General features: G+C 56.4%; 2 protein-coding genes across 4 annotated transcripts; one reads left to right on the plus strand and one right to left on the minus strand.

Annotated features, from left to right (window-relative positions):
- The first annotated feature begins 266 nt into the window (after positions 1 to 266).
- Positions 267 to 8,104, plus strand: MYOZ3 (myozenin 3). The gene is made up of 7 exons (XM_048057211.2): positions 267 to 1,488; positions 2,593 to 2,679; positions 2,780 to 2,934; positions 3,157 to 3,225; positions 3,329 to 3,473; positions 3,803 to 3,974; positions 6,447 to 8,104. Exons 2-7 carry the CDS (start codon positions 2,649 to 2,651, stop codon positions 6,607 to 6,609), a joined length of 735 nt encoding a protein of 244 aa, XP_047913168.1. The 5' UTR covers positions 267 to 1,488; positions 2,593 to 2,648; the 3' UTR covers positions 6,610 to 8,104.
- Positions 8,105 to 8,517: 413 nt separating this feature from the next.
- Positions 8,518 to 16,671, minus strand: RBM22 (RNA binding motif protein 22). 3 transcript variants are annotated; one of them, XM_067005436.1, is made up of 11 exons: positions 16,530 to 16,671; positions 15,760 to 15,813; positions 14,768 to 14,797; positions 13,878 to 14,010; positions 13,490 to 13,590; positions 13,100 to 13,272; positions 12,313 to 12,513; positions 11,656 to 11,820; positions 11,092 to 11,180; positions 10,405 to 10,536; positions 8,518 to 9,731 (listed from the first exon to the last, which is right to left on the minus strand). In XM_067005436.1, the coding sequence occupies exons 1-11, from the start codon at positions 16,581 to 16,583 to the stop codon at positions 9,601 to 9,603; spliced, it is 1,263 nt and encodes a 420-aa protein (XP_066861537.1). In that variant the 5' UTR covers positions 16,584 to 16,671; the 3' UTR covers positions 8,518 to 9,600. The 3 variants fall into 3 exon arrangements, with proteins under 3 accessions (XP_066861537.1, XP_066861538.1, XP_066861536.1); XM_067005437.1 differs by lacking the exon at positions 14,768 to 14,797; XM_067005435.1 differs by lacking the exon at positions 16,530 to 16,671 and having other exon boundaries at positions 15,760 to 16,268.
- Between the last annotated feature and the right edge of the window lie 80 nt (positions 16,672 to 16,751).

A 16,751-nucleotide genomic window follows, 5' to 3' on the forward strand; every position in this document is an offset into this window, starting at 1 on the left:
TGCCCGGCGCCCCCCAGCTCTGGTTTCCCGGGGTGGCCCTGGCAGCGCTGGCACCCGCAGGGTCACCGCGCGCCCCTCGGGTGGGTGCCGTGGCCGGGACACCCCGCTCCAGCAGGGTCTGACCCTGCGGGTCCGGCTGGTTTCAGCCGAAACCAGATCTCGAGGAGGAAAAATTCCGGTTTTATTCCCCCGATCCCCAAATCCTGCTCGCTTTTCTTTCAGCCTTTGACCCTTTCCCCGTGGAATTCCCCCCAAATTCTTCCCCAGTGACGGTGAAGAGAGCCAAAGTTATTTATTGCCATGCCGAGGGGCCCGTGGGCAGGTTACCTCCCACTGCGCCCGGGCGAAGAGAGGGCCAGCGCCACCCCTGGCACTGTCACTGTCCCCGGCGCTGTCACTGTCCCCAGCCCCGGGCTCACCCCATCCCCACCCTGCGGGACCGAGGGACCTGGCAGGGGCAGGGGGCACAGTGATGGGGGGGCTGCGGGGGTCAGAAGGAAGCGGTACAGGCTGCAGAGGGTTTGAGGGAGGTCTCGGTGCGGGAGGTGATGCTGAGAGGGTCTCAGGGACAGGTCGGGGGCCCCACGGGAGCCAGCTCCCTGCACGGGGCAGCGCTCGAGGGCACAGTGCTGGCGGGTGGGTGCTCAGGGTGATGGGGAGGGGGGGCAGCAGGGTGGGCACGGTTACGTGGCAGAGCCCGGGGAGGGCAATAACGGGCCCCCACAGTGCTTCCCCCCCGAGTAGGAACCAGTCTGGGGTGCTGGGAGATGCCAAGGCAGTGACCCTCCACAGCCCCTCGCCCAGGGGGATGCAGCGTGCACGAGGGCTATTGGGGCACGGCCCCAGGTCACCCCATCCCTTCCCCTGGGGCACGCCGTGGGGGCAACCCCGTCCCTAGTCCCTGCCCCTCTGCCCCCCCCCAGGAGCTGCCCTTCCCCACCGCCTTCGCCACCCAGTTGTGTACCCAGCTCAGCAATAAAGGGCCGTTATCCCACCCGTTATCCCACCGCCTGCCTGCCTCCCTCCCGCCCCAAGGGGCTCGGACACGTGCGGCCACCTCCTGCTGCCGCTGCACAGCCCCACTTGGTGCCGGGGTGACACCGTCCTGGTCCCCAAGGATCAGCCCCACTCGGTGCCGGGGTGACACCGTCCTGGTCCCCAAGGAACAGCCCCCCATTTGGTGCTGGGGTGACACCGTCCTGGTCCCCAAGGACCAGCGCCATTCGGTGCTGGGGTGACACCACAGCGGTCCCCAAGGGTGAGCCCTGCTCCGCCCCCTTTCTCAGCCAGAAATAACTGCTGTCCTGCCGCCGGACCTTGGCACCCCGTCCGGAGCCCAGCACGGCTCGGGGCGAGCAGCACAGAGCCCCAGGTGCTGCGCAGAGCCAGCTGGGGGCCACCAAAGGCTGGTGGCTGGAGCCAGGCCGCGTCCTCGTCCGCAGCGCAGCCAGACAGCATCGCTGGTATCACAAGGAGCCCCCCGGGCAGGTAGGGGGGGGCGAGGTCCCAAACTTGGGTCAGCGGGTGGGGGGTGCACGGGGCGTGGGGACAGCCCAGCCGTGGGGTGTCCCATGGGACAGGACAGGCACAGAGGGAGCGGGGAGGGGGGTTGAGAGAAGGGGTGAGCGGGTCCCGGGCTCTCCAGCCGAGGATGGGAGATATTGGACCCGGAGCTGGCAAGGAGCCCCGCGCCAGGCACCGTGCAGCCCCAGCCCTGGGGGTCCCTGTGCTGCCCGCGGCTTTTAGGGAAGGTGACAGCTTTAGTCTGAGCCAAGAGATGTGGGATGCAACCGCCACCAAGCCCCCAAAACTCTCCTTGCTGCTTTCTGAGCTGCACGTCCCGGCTGCTGCAGGTGCATTTTGGGCTGGCAGCACAGGGGGGGGGCACCTCCATCCTGCCCCCGAGGCGAGGAGCTGGGAGCTGAGGAGCCCGGCCCCGCTGCTCCTCCCGGTGCCCCCCAGCCCCACCAGGGGGGACAGGCGGCGGCCCCGCGCCCCGGCTCACCCCGCTGCCTGGGCTGGGCTGGCCCTGCAGGGTCGGGGCTGCAGCTCCTGCACCGCTTGGGCCAGCAGCTGAAAATAGCTCTGCTGAGTCGGTGGTGCTGGTGCGGGGGCTGTCAGCACCTCTGCTCGGCCGGCCGGCCGTGGGTGCTGCTCTGAGCGGGGCTCAGCCCCGGGGACACCGCTCGCCGCAGGCAGGGACGATGCTGGGGGCGTTTTCTGCCCTAAAGAACGGCAAAGAGGGAAGATGACGGGCACGGGGTGGTGCTGAGCGTCCCGAGGGGCTCTGGTGGGGGTGAGATGAGAGGGTGACAACAGCAGAGATGGGCTGGGGGACACGGAGCGCGAGCACCCCAAGGCGCTGTGCGCACAGACACCGCTCTGCTCCCACTCACGGGTTAATGGGGGCACCCCTGGGCCCTGCACATCCCCAGGGGCTGCTGCGGGGAGCCCCCAAGCACCCGCGGCAGGGAAGAGAGGTGACCTCAGGCACTGCTGCCGGGTGGGGACAGCCTGGCAGCCCCTGTGGCACACCGGGGACTGGTGTGTCCCCGTTCCCAGCCATCACCCGCGGCCATCTCTCTCTTGCAGCCGGCTGGGAGCCGTCCCCACCCCGTAGCCCTGCCCCAGGAGCGTGGCAGCGGGCGATGACCATCATGAAACCAGACCCTGGAGATGGTAAGCGGTGCTGGTGGTGGTGGGGGGGCACAGGGACTGCCACCAAACCGTGCGAGGGGCCCCCCAGCAGCCGTCCCATCCTCTCCCCTGGTGTCCCCAGCGCCCCGGCTGGACCTGGGCAAGAAGGTGAGCACGCCGCAGGACGTGATGCTGGAGGAGCTCTCCCTGAGCACCAACCGCGGCTCCCAGCTCTTCCAGCAGCGGCAGAGGCGGATGCAGCGCTTCGTCTTCGAGCACCCCAGCGGCTACAGGAAGGTGGGAGCCCAGCTCCGGGCAGGATGGTGGCCCCGGGCTCTCGCAGCCTTTGCGGGGAATCCCTCCCTTGCAGGGCTCCAGCGGAGCAGCCACGCTCAGTGCCTACGCTGAGGCTAAGGGAGAGGAGAGGGGACGGCTCGGCGGAGCGGGGGGCGAGCACCAAGGGGGTGCCTCCTGCTCCCCGTGCCCCCACCGACCCCTCTCCTCCCCCCCCCCCCGCAGCTCCCAGCGCCGGGTGGCTCGCACGGCACCGAGAAAGCCGGGCTGGAGGGGACGGCAAACGAGTGGTCGGTGGGTACCTGGGGGGGCAGCAGCTCCCCCTGCTCAGCAGGACAGGGCTCCTGCCCGCATCCTGCCAGCTCAGGTGCTGAGCCCCGGAGCCTTCCCTCCGCAGGCTGGGGACGCCGAGGGCCAGCAGAGCTTCCACTCGGAGCTGCACGTGGCAGCGTCGCCCCAGGGCGGCCCTCCTGAGGTGCCCAAGAAGTCGGAGAAAGTCCTGCAGATGGGCAGAGCCCTCAACCCAGACAATCTGGCCCCAGGTAAGCGCTCGCACCCCGAAGGCAGCCCCGCTGCGGTCGCCGCGCGGTGCCACAGGGACCCCCGGGAGCCCCCCCAGGTCTGGCTCTGGGAGGAGGCGATGTGAGTGTTGGGCTCGCACCCTGCTCCCACCCTGGGGCAGAGGGGCTTCTCCTCGTCCCTGCGACCCCAAAAGCCCCGGAGGTTACGGGACCAAGAGGGAGGCAGCCCTGCTGCGAGGCCCCCTTGGATCCGGGGCTGTGTGAACACAGCTGTTGTTACACACACACACACACAACCCCCCCGCCCGGCTCGCCCCGCAGCACCGAACGCCGCCTCTGCCCCCTCGCAGGGTACTCAGGGCCCCTCAGAGAAGTGCCCCCGGAGAAGTTCAACGTCACCGCCATCCCCAAGGGCTACCGCTCCCCGTGGCACGGGCTCCTCGGCGACAAGGACAAGGCTGTGGGCAGAGAGAACCAGCTGCCCATGAAACCCTCCTACGGGGAGTTCGTCAGCTTCAACAGGTGAGGCTGGCCGAGGCGCGGGTCTCACCATCCATCTGTCCGTCCGTCCGTCCGTCCGTCCGTCGGCCACCTCCAGCCTCAGCTCTAAGCAGCCCTAAGCACTGGATCCCCCTGGGATCTGAAATCCCAGCTGAATTCCCCTCACTGGCGCGGGGAGCTCCTTCCCGGGGGAGCAACCACCGACGCTCCCCGCCAGCATCAGCTCAGGGCCGGGCGGAGGAGCGGCGGAGGCAGTGCCAACCTCTCTCCTAATTCCCCAAGGTACCCGAGCAGCTGCTGGAAGCGCGGGGGGACGAGGTTAATCTCCCCACAAGGTGCTAAGAGGTCACCAGATCCCTTCCAAATGCGTGCTTGGGATTGAAGGCTCCGGGCCCGCTTCTGGTGGCTGGGCCTGGCCAGCTCCGCGTCCCGCGGCTGCTTCCAGCCGAGCGCGGCTGCTGGGCCTCCTGCGTGCCCCCAAATTACGTGGGGGTCAAGGTTAGGGCCGCGGAATGGACACTGCCGAGGAAAAACGCCTCTCAGGAAAGGTGTCTGGTGGGGATTCAGGTGGAGGAGGCAGTACCAGCAACCCAGGGTAGAGATGAGAATTGAGCTTTTAAGCTGAGCATCGTCTCAGGGAATGTGTGAACCGAGGTCTTGTCTCTGCTCCTCGCTGAAAGCCTCCTTCATGAGGATGAAAGTAGGCAGGCAAGCTGTGAGTGCCCCAAATCCCACTGGAGTTCCCTGCTGGGACCCGGCTCTGCTCCTCCAGCAGACCGCACTGCGGCCTCACCGCGGATTTAAGTCGCGGGGGACACCGCCGCTGTGCTTTGAAAGCTTGGCACCACCTCCACGTTTCCTCTCCACGCCTCTGAAAGCTTGACAGAGCACTGGTCTGTACTGGGCAGTACTGGAGCAGAGCTGAGGGAGAGGAAACCCAGCGGGCAGCCAAGGGAAAGCGAGCTGAGGGAGAGCAAGGAGAAGCCAAGGAGAAGCCAAGGGGCTGCGAGAGCTCTTCCCTCTGCCCCCCTCCCCAGTTAGCCGTCCCCGGCGCCCCGCTGCAGCGACGCCGGAGGAGCTGCTGCAGGCGGAGCCCCAGGAGCTGCTGCAGACGCTCGGCTCTTCGCTTTCAGCATTTATCCGTTCCCTGCCTCGGCATTTATTTGCGGGCAGGGCCCGAAGCAAGGGCATGTTTCTGAATAATGCTTTACCCTGCGCCGTTTCTCCCCTCTCGCACGCTGCCTTTCTATTTAAAGGCCTGAACTGTTATTTAATACAGATGGATGCTAATTTAACACCAAGCCTCTTGCCACCTCCTCTAATTCTTCACTGAGGCATGAAGATTCAGGCAGCCAATCTGCTTTTAACGGGGCTTTTCATGATCTTCCAAGCTGTCGGCTTTTAAATCACTTCTCAGTTCATCAAATACCAAACGGCAGAAAAACACGCTTTTTGGAACAGCTTGGCTAGCGAGAAGCCAGCAGCCTTGCCTAAGGCTAGGTGAACCCCAGCACAGCCTGTGTGTGTCACAGGGCAAGGCAAAATTCACCATCGCAACAGCAACTAGATCAAGGCAGACCAATTTATTCCCAGCTTTAAAAATTCAGGCTGGGATGCAGAGACCTTCGGCCGGCTCGCTAAGGTGTGCTGCTTTAGGAGAGAGCGAGAACAAAGCTTTGAAAACGCCTGTCTTTTCCCAGAAGGGAGGCTGTTCCTGGAACAAACCCCTCTCCTTTACCTTTCCCCCCCTTATTTCTCCCTAGGACACTGTTGCAAAACAGGGCCACATTACTCATGCTCGAGCAGCGCTTCCCAAAGCAAACATTCCCAGCTCTGCCTCGCTGATAGGTCGTGCACGGCTCCAAAACCAACATTCCCGGCGTTCGGGGAGCTGGCGCTCTCTTCCCCGGTCCCTCCGCACATTTCTCCAGGAAGGGATGACAGCTCTTGCCCCCGCGCTGCTCCTCCTCTTAGTCAGAGTTGGAGAAGCTGTCCCAAAAGGCCGGCTGGAACGAGGGCCAGGAGAAAGACGTTTGCCTGCACATGTGCTAGAGCAATCAGGAGGCAGCAGGAGGAGCCCCGGCCCCTGCACAGCACATTATCTGCAGACAAGTCACTGCCTAGGGACCGGTGGGTTCATCACCGCCACCTGCTCTCTTAATCTAAGCCCTTTCACATCCCTGGCTGGTGGTGGAGCCCGTGGCAGCAGGCCGTGGTGATGCAGCAGCACGCTTCCCCCCTCCCCGTACAGCCACGGGCGCTCACGCACCAAGAACCACTGCCCAGGCCTGCTGAAGGTCGAGCTGAAGCATGCTCCGTGCAAGGGAAGCACCTTGCTGGGCGAGCAGAGGTTGTAACGGCATCCTGGGGAGGAAAAGAAGGGGGTGGTCATTTGCTTACAGGTGGGGCTCCTTGAGTTAAAAGGTCCAGACCTGCTTTTTCCACCTTCGCACCTCTCTGCGATGCGCTAAGTTCACTTCTCTTGCGCTGCAGGACTCCCACCCCGTTTGACAGAGCAGTGCTCAGCGACCTCTTCTACGTGCCTGCCACCGAGCTGGACAACCTGAGCGGTCTGGAGCTGATTTCCCAGAGGCGCAACTTCAACAGAGTACCGCAGGGCTGGGCGCGGGTCCTGCCGGAGAGCGACGAGCTGTAGCACCCCCGCTCCCTTCCCCATCGCCACGGATGCTTTTCTCGCTAGACTCAACCGTACTTTGCACAGTAGGGGAGAGGGGAGTAAGCGTTCTCGCCTAGCATTTCCTGAAAGCTAAGCTCGAGGTCTCAGCTCGTCGTCCTTATCCACGGGATTTGAACAAGCTCCATCCTGGGACCATTCTGAGTTCCCCTCATACCAGCCGCTGGCACAAGGGCGTTTAGTGCTAAGCGAAGCAGCCACGTTCTCATCGCTCACGCGAGGAGACCCCCGCAGGCTCCCAAAACCATCACCCCACGACACACGCCGTGCAGGCTGTCCTCCCCCGCGCCGCGGGGCACGGTGGCACTACCGGCCGCGAGGCACCGAGCGGTCCCGCTGCTGCTTCGCTGGCACACGCGCCCTGCCCCGACAGGTGGTGCCTCCGGGGAGAAATTCCATCCGAAGGACGGCAAAAGGAGGCGAGGACTGCACAACGCCAGCAGAACAAGCAACCAGGGGCACTGGCACGTTAAAAGCAGTGACCTCAGGCTTGGCTGGACAACGCAAAGAATGAGCTGGTCACCTGCCTGCTTACCACACAGCACGACCCAGACGGGAGGGGAACGCTGGGAGCTGGAAACTTGTGCCACTTTTTCCATAAGCTGCTGGCTAGCACGCGACAGCTGCCATTCTGCCCTTCCTACCTGCACGCCTTGCTTGAACATCTCAGCCCTTTGATCCTCCTACGCCAGGTTTGCTTCACACAGCCAGGATAAGGACCGGGCCCTGCCTGGGGCAGATGCGCGGCAAAACTGCGCCAGCCTGGGGTGCCTGAAAGAAACTGCCGGGGTATTCGGGTAACTTCACCGTCAGTGGGAAGGAAAAGCAGTGCAGTCACGTCCCTACAGCAAGCGTGGACTTCTTAAATGCAAAAATCAGCAGTGGGGATTTGACTACACGTTTTTTTTTTTCCAGCAGTGGCACACGGTGGGACATGCAGCTAACAGTTTGTAGGAGAGCCATCAAAAACTTGGGAAAAATCCTGCCAACCGCTAACAAAAATCTCTAACATAACACACGCTTTCTACAACAGCTTTTGTCAAGTTCTTAATGCTATCCTTATTTAGTCCCGTGAAACCAGGAGCACTGGGATAAAAGCATTTTTTTCCACCGCTGTGGTTAAACCAGGCAAGTAAATTTCGTGGTAACAATGCAGTTAACAGCTGCCTCGCTTGTAAAGCGTGTTCTAATACCGTGCAGACGTGCAGAGAAAATCCCAGGCAGGGATTCCGCTGCGACAACACACCATTCGGGGCGGAGAAATGCAAGTTCCCTTTCTTCCCACAGAAGCATGAGGGGGCAAATAAAGAATAAAGGTCTAGTCCTCTAACATTAAAAATTTGTGATGTACGGCTGCTGTCCTGTTCTAAACCCACCTCTCATCTCTCTGTCCATCAGCTGAACACACGTACCCCTGGGGAACCTGGTTGGAAAATAAATGAATTGCTATAACGTACACCTTGTTTGCATTCACGATCTGTCTGCAGTGCCCATGGGCCCACTGGAGCCTCGGGGGCAGAGCGGCAGCACGCAGCACAGCCCTCCTGATCCCCCAGCGTGCCTCAGCGCCCCCCTAACACCGCCTGGGCTGTCTCTTACCTGACAAAAACTAAACTAACCACCTGAGCCCAAAGCTCAGCCCTTTCTCCAGGGAAGGCCACCTTGTGCCGCAGCCGTGCCCCTGGTGCCATGCCAGCACTGGCAGCATCACGCACGCCTTTGGTGGCGGCATCAGGGGGACCCGCTGGCATCGCAAGGAACCAGAACCGGACCCACTGTCACAGCCCACTCCTCACCCCGGCTTTGGCAGCAGCCGAATCAATCAAAGCCCTCAGACACCCTGCTCCAGGAAGCGGGGTCTAAGCAAAGTGTTGAAAAACTCACGTATTTAATGTATTTTTTTCAAACAAGCAAAGGAGTCTTCAGAACAGGTCCCATCATGTTTTGCTTTACAGAAAGATGCCCACAGATCAGTTACATGAAAGCAGCAGACATACAGGTATCTTAAAATCCTCTAGCGATGTGCCCATACACCTTATTCAACGGCAGGCTCCATGCAGTTGCTCCTAGACAAATGCTATAGTTGGAACATAGAAAGAAAAGTTTCACGTCTTATTAAATCAGAAAGATGTTGGATCCATCTCAGAGTTTAAGAGGAGACCGTATCCAAATGCCTGATCATGTCCTGTAAATACACAGGACGAGTCTGCAGCTGTACTGTGCTGCTGACAGCTGCAGGGGGGCACACGAGCACCTTCTGGGGAGCGTCACCTGGTTAGAGCTGCTAACCTGTCCCTCCAGGTCACGCCTGCATCACCAGGGGGCTGCTTGCACAACCCAACTTTTCTTGCTCGGGACACGCAGGATTAGAAGTGAAGCGCCAGAAAGTTTCTTTCTGTTAAAAGTTTTTAAAAAGTAGGGGAAAAAAATTTCTGTGGCGCTGGTAAGGCAAAGCCACGGGTTTGGCACATGTGACAAGCTTGTTTTTCTGCTCTTATTCAGTCCTGGCTTGATACTACAAGATTAATACGTCATTAGAGTAACAAGTCATTGGCTACTTGACACAGAGAAGTCTCTGGTTACACTTAAATAGTCCACAGTGTTCAGACTGAGGATATCAAACGGGCTTGAAGAGGGTTTGGTTTTCGTTTTTCCAGAAGTTTATTTCAAAAGTGTGCAAATAGGATACACTACGAGCACTGTAATTCTGGTACACCTGATCCACAGACCCCCCTGACAGCCCTTCTGTCTGCCCCCCACCCCCCCGATACTAAACGAAAGACCCGGGCTGCATCAACGATCCGATAGCTAACGGTGACACAGAGCTCAGCTTGCCCAGCGTCTGCAAGCAGGGAAATAAGGCTTCTCTAGCTCACCCACAGCTCAACATACGGCACTACCATGGTAACTAGAAAATAACATTTACTTAAACGACGAGGGTGACACGATGTGCTAGGGGCTGCTGTGCTTTCCCGCGTGGGCGCCCATCCTCTGGGGATCTTGAGACGGGTAGTGAATGGGGCCTGGCGCTCGCATGAAGGGAGGCGGTGGCCCCATGGCGTGGAACATGTGTGGTCCAAAACCTGCGGAGAGAGTTGTCACGTTCAGACACAGCAAGAGAACAAACAACGCGGGCGTACTACCCTTTGGAACTGCCAACGGAAAACGCCTGGCCACCAGCTGCACCTCAGAGAGGTGCCCATCTCCCACGATTCCTCAAATTCCTTCCGCTCTTCCCAGTCAAACTGGGAGCAATCCTTACCCAACACACATTCCTAGTCACAGATAAAAGCTGGTGGGGGACTGCCAGGGGTGTCTGTAATGCCAATCTAAGTGATTTCTACTCAACTGTGGAGCAACCAGAGTCTGACAGCCCACACAAAGACCTTCAGACAGATGCACGTACACAAACACAGGCTTGCGTTCAACCAGCTGTGGAAACGGGCTCTGAAGTTCAGGTCAGTGCAGCATTTACGCAGCCAGCAAATGCCCCAGGCAGGTCTGAAGACCCGTAACAGGGATCTCTAACGTGCCTCAACATTTGCAAGTGAATACCTACCACAACAGGCAGCTCGGTTTAATCAAACTGTGCTGACAGCTCCTTTTATATCATCGTTTCAGCCCATATCATCAGGAAAATCAATACAGGGTATCCATCAGTGCTACAGTTAAGCTGAGCAAGGAGGACCAGACCTCCAGCTCGCTGCGCTGGAACACCAATTTAGAAACCCTCGGTCACAGAGGAAAAACAAGTACCTGGAGGTGGTGGCGGAGCAATGCCAGGAGGTGGTGGCAAGGCAATGTTAACCACAGCTGGAGGGCCACTTGGAGGTAGGTTGAAGTAATTTGCAGAAGCCTCCTCTTCTGCAGCTGGAGGAGGTGGGAGAGCTGCAGGGAAAAAACCAAAACCATACTGCGGTTATGGAAAATCTAATCTCTCAGTCAAGAAATGCAGACATATCTGCCTCCGAGGAGGAGGCACAACCAATTCTCCCACAAGGGCAAACTGCTGCTGCTATCACACATTCGAGGTGGAGCAAGAAGTAGGACTGCGCCAACCTGTGGAACACTCCCCACTTTACTCCATCAGAAACCAGCTTGGCTTTTTCCTTCACACAACACTCAATGAATTACAAAAACGTTAACCAAGACTTGAACAGCGTGGGTTGCCAGTACCTTGGACCTGAGTAACATTAATTAATTCAGCTTTAACTTTTCACTCATCACATGACAACCTTTCTCTTCAGCAAGAATTTGCTTCTAGACAAAGCTCGTTTCCCGTGCCAGGTTTTATCTGCTGCAAACCCACAGTCAGGAACTGCTCTGGGCTCACCAGTGCCTCTGGTGTCCTGAACTTAAAATGTTCTCGGAGGTTGAACTCCAGCCTTTCTCATGGAAGCAGGTCAGCATGAAACGTTTCAGAGGAGAAAACTACTCCCTTACCTCCGGGAAGTCCTGGAACTGGTTCCAGCTTTATCCCAGATTCTGTAGTACCTTCTTTGTCCTTCTCTTTTCCTCTTGCTGCCTGAGACCTAAAGAACAGACAAAAATTTGAGAACAAGGATAAGAAAAGGCAGAACAAACAGATATTTACACTGCAGCGGTTCCACATTATCTAATCTAGATCCATTGCTTCAGGCCAAGGATGAAAAACTCACTCCCAAAGAGAGCTGATACAAAGTATGCAAATAATGTTCACCAGAGCTGAACTGAAGCAGAACTATGAAACTCATCCCTTACCCTCAACTAACACAACCCTTACACAATTGGTGTCATATCCAACCCAGATCCCACTACTGGAAGAAAAAGAGACTGCAAGAGAACCCCAGCCGTGTATCGACCCATTGCCTACTTCAGCTTAACATCCAATCCAGCTCCTCAGGGCTGCATAAACTGAACAAAGACCCAAAAAAATGAACTCCATTTAAGAATCGAGCCCCTGAGGACAGTACTGACAAGGCACCTGAGAAAGAGGTTACGTGTGCGCATGCCCCCCACCCCGCTCACCTGCCCCATTTGACATTGAGCCGGCGGCCATTGACGATGAGTTTGTTGAAGGATTTCTCAGCAGCCACTTCTGCAGCTTGCCGGGTGGCAAACTGGATGAAAGCACACTGTTGTCTCTGCACCACAGTTATCGTCCGAATTTCCCCGAACTGGTAGAAGTGATTTCTGTGTGGAAAAACATGCATATGAAATCCCGCTCCTCCTAGCCGCAGGGTAAGATTTTATGTGATGAAATAGAAATGATCACATCCTTTCTTTTCCCCGTCACCACGTCAGAACAACCATTACAAATCAAGTCTCTTGGCTCCCGTGTGTCATTACGGAGCAATAAAATCACTGCAGCAGCTTTTCTCAGCAGCTAGCTAGACAGAAGGTATGGGGCCTTGTTGTAAAAAGCTTAACAGAACCCCCAAGAGCTCCAAAGAATGACTCATCTGTAAGATTTCTCTCTTAATCAAAGCATTTGAAGCACGCCTGTTTGTCTGTTCTCCAACAAGCTGGCACTCCTCTGTACTTGCCCACCAACCAGTTCCCCGTTAAGGAACACTGAAAGCTGGTATTTTTTTTTCCTTGTAAGACAGATTCCCTCCCTTGAAGATGAGCAGTAACCAAAGCACCAAATACAAAGGCAAGTGCAACACAGCTGCACCAACACACCTGAGATCTGATTCAGTGATAGTATCTCCAAGCCCTCCAACATACAGCGTAGTAATGGTCTTGTCATCAGGAGGGTCCAGTCGAGGCATGGTCGATGCTCGTTTCAGCAGCTTATCAGCCACAGGATCATTAATTCCGTAGTAACGATCTTTGATGTTCTGATCAGCCAGAGGATCATCCGGATCTGTAGGTTTCTCATGTCTAAGGTTCAGCAAACAAAGCGTTTCATAACACCAGTCACAGCTGCATCGGGTTCAAGGGACTACAACTGCTCCTTTCCCCTCTAAGGACAGTCTGCTTGTTTATAACTTTGTTCACATAAACAGGCCAAAACGCAACAAAAAGCCCCAAGAACTTAGACTGCAGCTAACAACGTGCTCCAGGCAGGGCTGCCTTCAGCTCCGAATGAATGGCACTTCTCACTGCCGAGCACTCAGTACCACAACACACAAGAGCTGGATTTCAAACGGCCTCTTGTTCAAATCCAAAGACCTCTGACGGAGGGGACTGATGCCATGAAGGGACAAAATGAACTACGCAAGACAAGAGCTGCACTCACTGCTTTGGCCAAACACTACAAAACCACGCAGCAAATGCCTCAGCACCGAGCTTGTCACAACAAAGACCCATTCAGTGGCGCTGCACGCCAGCTCACTTCAGGTTTCACACTGACCCCAGTCACGGCATCGTGTCTCCTCCCCACTGCAACGTTTCCTGTTCCTCAGTCCCTAAGGGAAAACATATCTGGCCACAGGGAACAAATTAAGTGCTGGAAATGTGTGTGTACCTGTAAGGACACTCTTCTCCTCGCTTGCATTCTCCTTTTACCCAGAAGGAACAGATGTGAGGACGGTTACGTTTGTAGTAAGGCGTGGTCCGAGCCAGCTTCAGCAGCATGTCACTGGTGGAAGTAGCTTTTCCTAGCGCGCCCACTGGTCTGGTGCCGTCAGAGTTGGCTATCTACGCAGAAGTTAAAACGCAAACGATTTGCTGAGAGCTGTTACGGTATTACATACTGTATGATATAAAAATACTGGAAAATAATGCAAAGAATCAAAGGAAGCACATGATTTTAAGATGACTTGGGTCATTCTTTTTCAGAGAAAGTGCATTTGGCCCCTTCCCTCCCTTGTACACATCCACACAAACAGAGCACGATTAAACTACACTTTCTTACCTCACGCTCCATGTTCTGGGTGTAATACTCTTTATTGACATCAGATTTAGGCATTTCGTCCTTAAGGGAGAGTCCTGCATCCCGGACTTGGATAGGCAAACCTAGAGTTAAACAAGCAAAACACCCCTATGAAGCACAAAGCGAAAGGACAAAAAACAGTTCTTGCACCCTGCAGTAGCCAGAGATAACTTGTCTACTGCCCAGGTACACCATGCTGTCCCTGAATCTTGGAAGAGACCCGATCATCGAGACTTGTTCTTCTCAAAGTCTGTCTGCAGACAGACAACCACGCCAATTTCACGCACACATTTAAAGCCATTTCACCAGCTTTCATTTCAGAGGCAAGCAGAACTGCTGCTTCTCTTCGTTAATGCTTGTTGGTACGCACCATACTCCAGGTCGAGCAGGCAGGTTTGGCAGACGTTCTTCAGCTTGCTGCACGTCTGGCACACTTCTGTTTTCTTGAAACGCATGCGAACACCAGGGCACCAGCGGAACACTGTGAAGGGCCTGGCACAGATCTGAAAGACAGAAAGTCAGCAACTGAATCACAAAGCGCTGAACTTACCATCCAGGGTCTTGCGTTATTAAAGACAAATTGGCAATTATTTGTAAATTGAGCAGTCAACGAAACAGCAGCGAGCCCAGTGAGAGGCTACAGAACCTTTGGTCCAGATAAAAACCACTGCCCCCTGTTATCTGCAGGAAAGATGCGTCTGCATCTGATGCACGCACAGTTTGAGGAAGCAAAGCACAATTTCAACACAACCCTTCTCCCCACCTCAGGTGACAACTGATAAAAGAAGCAGGGACAGACCTTAACTTCCCTCAAGTCATGACAACATTAAATATTTCCGTCCCTCTCAGAAATAAACCTGGGTTATTTCTAACAGTAACCTCTAGCCGGCCAAGAATAACATGTTCACAGCAAACCCTAAACTCCAGTTATTTATTCACCGTTTAACAATGAAAAGAAACTTACAACAGAAAGTACTGAACATCTTGAATGCTGCAATACCTTTAAATAAAGTACGATGATATCAGCAAAACCTAAAGATTCTGATAAACACGAGCAAACCCTAGGTCTGTCTGACCAATAATTTTACTGTTACAAGAACAAGCACCTAACAAAGCAGACTGCTGACTGCCCTAAAGTGTTAGGCAGTTACGTACGCGTTAAGATGTTAACCCAGACAAGCACTTTCCTGAAGGCAGCAGACATTTTATAACATCAGAACGCATTGCTCCTAGGCATGCTTCAAAAGACAACAAACATACCTTGCATTCCTTTCCATACTTCTCTTTGGTCTGAAACATAATCAAAATCAAAAAAAGAAAACGTAGAACGTCATTAACTTGACAAAAAACACAAAACACGTCACAGTTACGGCACAGCGCCCTCTTCCTCACACACTGCAGCTAGGCTCACCCACCCCCGTGTTTCGTGCTTAAGTGGAATCTTCCTTGGTTGGTGAACAGGACAAAAATAATCCTAAGGAACTCTCAACCCATTTTAGAATCACTCATTTAAACGAAGCATGATGAGCCTTGCTTCATGTACTAGGCGAGGTGCATATGAAACGGAATATTAATAGTTATACTTTAAACCAAGGTGATGTAATTACATAAACCAAGTACAGGAAAACAAACCGTTTCTGAAACTTCATTTCCATCAGCAATAAAATTATGTTTCTTAAAAGCGCTGTAATAGCTCTCAGCAAAATTTGTGGAAAGAAAACGTGAAGGAGAGAATCCAAACATTCACCCTCTGTACCTGGACTGAGCACAGAGAAAAGCGGCACAGCGCGGCCTGACTCATCCTGAACGGCCAGAACCGAGGTCAACAAACAAGGATTTAAATCACTGCCAGGACGCCTTACTAAGGCTGCCTTAGCTCCTTGTCAGGGGTACATATCCTGTACATCACAAACCTGACCTATTTAACACTCCAGCAGCTCCCCGCTCCCCACAGCACACAACTTCCCGGCACCGAAGCTTTGTTTTCTGGTGTTTCCTGCCATCTGGCCGTCAGGCTGCCATCTTCCTCTCCTTTTTGCCTGGCTTATTCCTACATCCTGTGCCTACCACCCTGACGTGACACACCAACAAAGGTATGAACCAGACCCTGCTGCGGACAACCAGCTAATTGGGAGCGCGCACGCGGCTCAGCACCTCCTGTATCCCAGCTTGTTTTATCCCTCAGAACCGAGGAGTCCCAGGGCAGGCATCCATCGCCCAGCACAGGGCCGCGCGGTCACGCAGGCACGTACCATGCGGATGTACGGGTTCTCTCCAAGACATGTCTGGCACAGAATAGGGAAGTCCTGAATGGACCAGGAAGAAAGAAAACGTGGAATCAGCAACGAAATCACCATGGCAGCACTTGAATCACCTCCTGCACCTGACCGTAACCCACCCGGGTGCTGGGAGGACACAAAGGCCTCCCTCAGGATGAGCCCCTGGGCCAGCCACGAGCCCCTGCCCGAGCCCCTCTGGTGAAAGACCCGCAGCACGCTGGCTGCTCCTGATTTCACTGGTGAGGGACATCCCGGTGACTTTCTCAGAGCGGCGAGCCGTGCAGCTCGCTTATTTGCCATCGCAACGGCGAGAGGCGCAGCAGTGGCAGCGTACGACAGCCACACGGCCCCTAGGGCCTGGCCCTTGATTCCTCCCGGCTCCTCGCTGCCTGAGCACACGGGATCCCACCCCCCGCGACGCCCGATACCGCTCCCTATAAACGCGCTTTTATCTCACCGACCTTTTGTTTCTTTTGCCCCTTTTTCCCCCCTTTTTCTCTTTTTTCCCTCCCTCCCTCCCTCCCTCCCTCCCGGCGGGGCGCCCGTCGCTCCGTGTTTTTGCCCGTTCCGCCCCGCTGTCCCCAGCCGCCCCCCCCCCGTTTTAGGCACAGCGCGGCCTTTGTTGCCCCCCCCCCCCTCACTCCCACCGCGCTCAGGGCGGCCCCACCGCCCCGGCCCCACCCCGGGCTCTCAGAACGGGCCCGGCCCCGTTCCCCCCCCCTCCCCCCGGTCGCGGCCCTCACGGCGTCCTCCCAGTTCTGCCGGTTGTACGTGTTGGAGCCCAGCGACGTCGACATGGCGGCCCCCGCGCCGCCCCGCCTCGGGCCCGGCCTGCGGCGGAGGCGGAAAGCGGCGTCACTTCCGGCGGCGGCGGGGAGGGCGCTGTGGGCGGGGCCAACCAGAGCTGGGGGCGGAACCATTGGGGGCGGGGGGGGAGCGGGGACGGAACCATTGGGATGGGAGGG

This window comes from Anser cygnoides, chromosome 14 (assembly GCF_040182565.1).
Source record: "Anser cygnoides isolate HZ-2024a breed goose chromosome 14, Taihu_goose_T2T_genome, whole genome shotgun sequence".
Taxonomy (NCBI): Eukaryota; Metazoa; Chordata; class Aves; order Anseriformes; family Anatidae; genus Anser; species Anser cygnoides.

What these genes read in the sequence shown, in the direction of transcription:
- MYOZ3 (XM_048057211.2), top strand. Translation starts at nt 2,649, where the DNA reads ATGACCATCATGAAACCAGACCCTGGAGATG. An exon ending in GAAACCAGACCCTGGAGATG is followed by an intron (nt 2,680 to 2,779) that starts GTAAGCGGTGCT and finishes TGGTGTCCCCAG; the next exon opens with CGCCCCGGCTGGACCTGGGC. An exon ending in GGACGGCAAACGAGTGGTCG is followed by an intron (nt 3,226 to 3,328) that starts GTGGGTACCTGG and finishes TTCCCTCCGCAG; the next exon opens with GCTGGGGACGCCGAGGGCCA.
- RBM22 (XM_067005435.1), bottom strand. Translation starts at nt 16,086, where the DNA reads ATGGCAAATAAGCGAGCTGCACGGCTCGCCGCTCTGAGAAAGTCACCG. An exon ending in AGTATGGAAAGGAATGCAAG is followed by an intron (nt 14,011 to 14,767) that starts GTATGTTTGTTG and finishes TCTGTCTTTCAG; the next exon opens with ATCTGTGCCAGGCCCTTCAC. An exon ending in AGTTCCAGGACTTCCCGGAG is followed by an intron (nt 10,537 to 11,091) that starts GTAAGGGAGTAG and finishes TTTTCCCTGCAG; the next exon opens with CTCTCCCACCTCCTCCAGCT.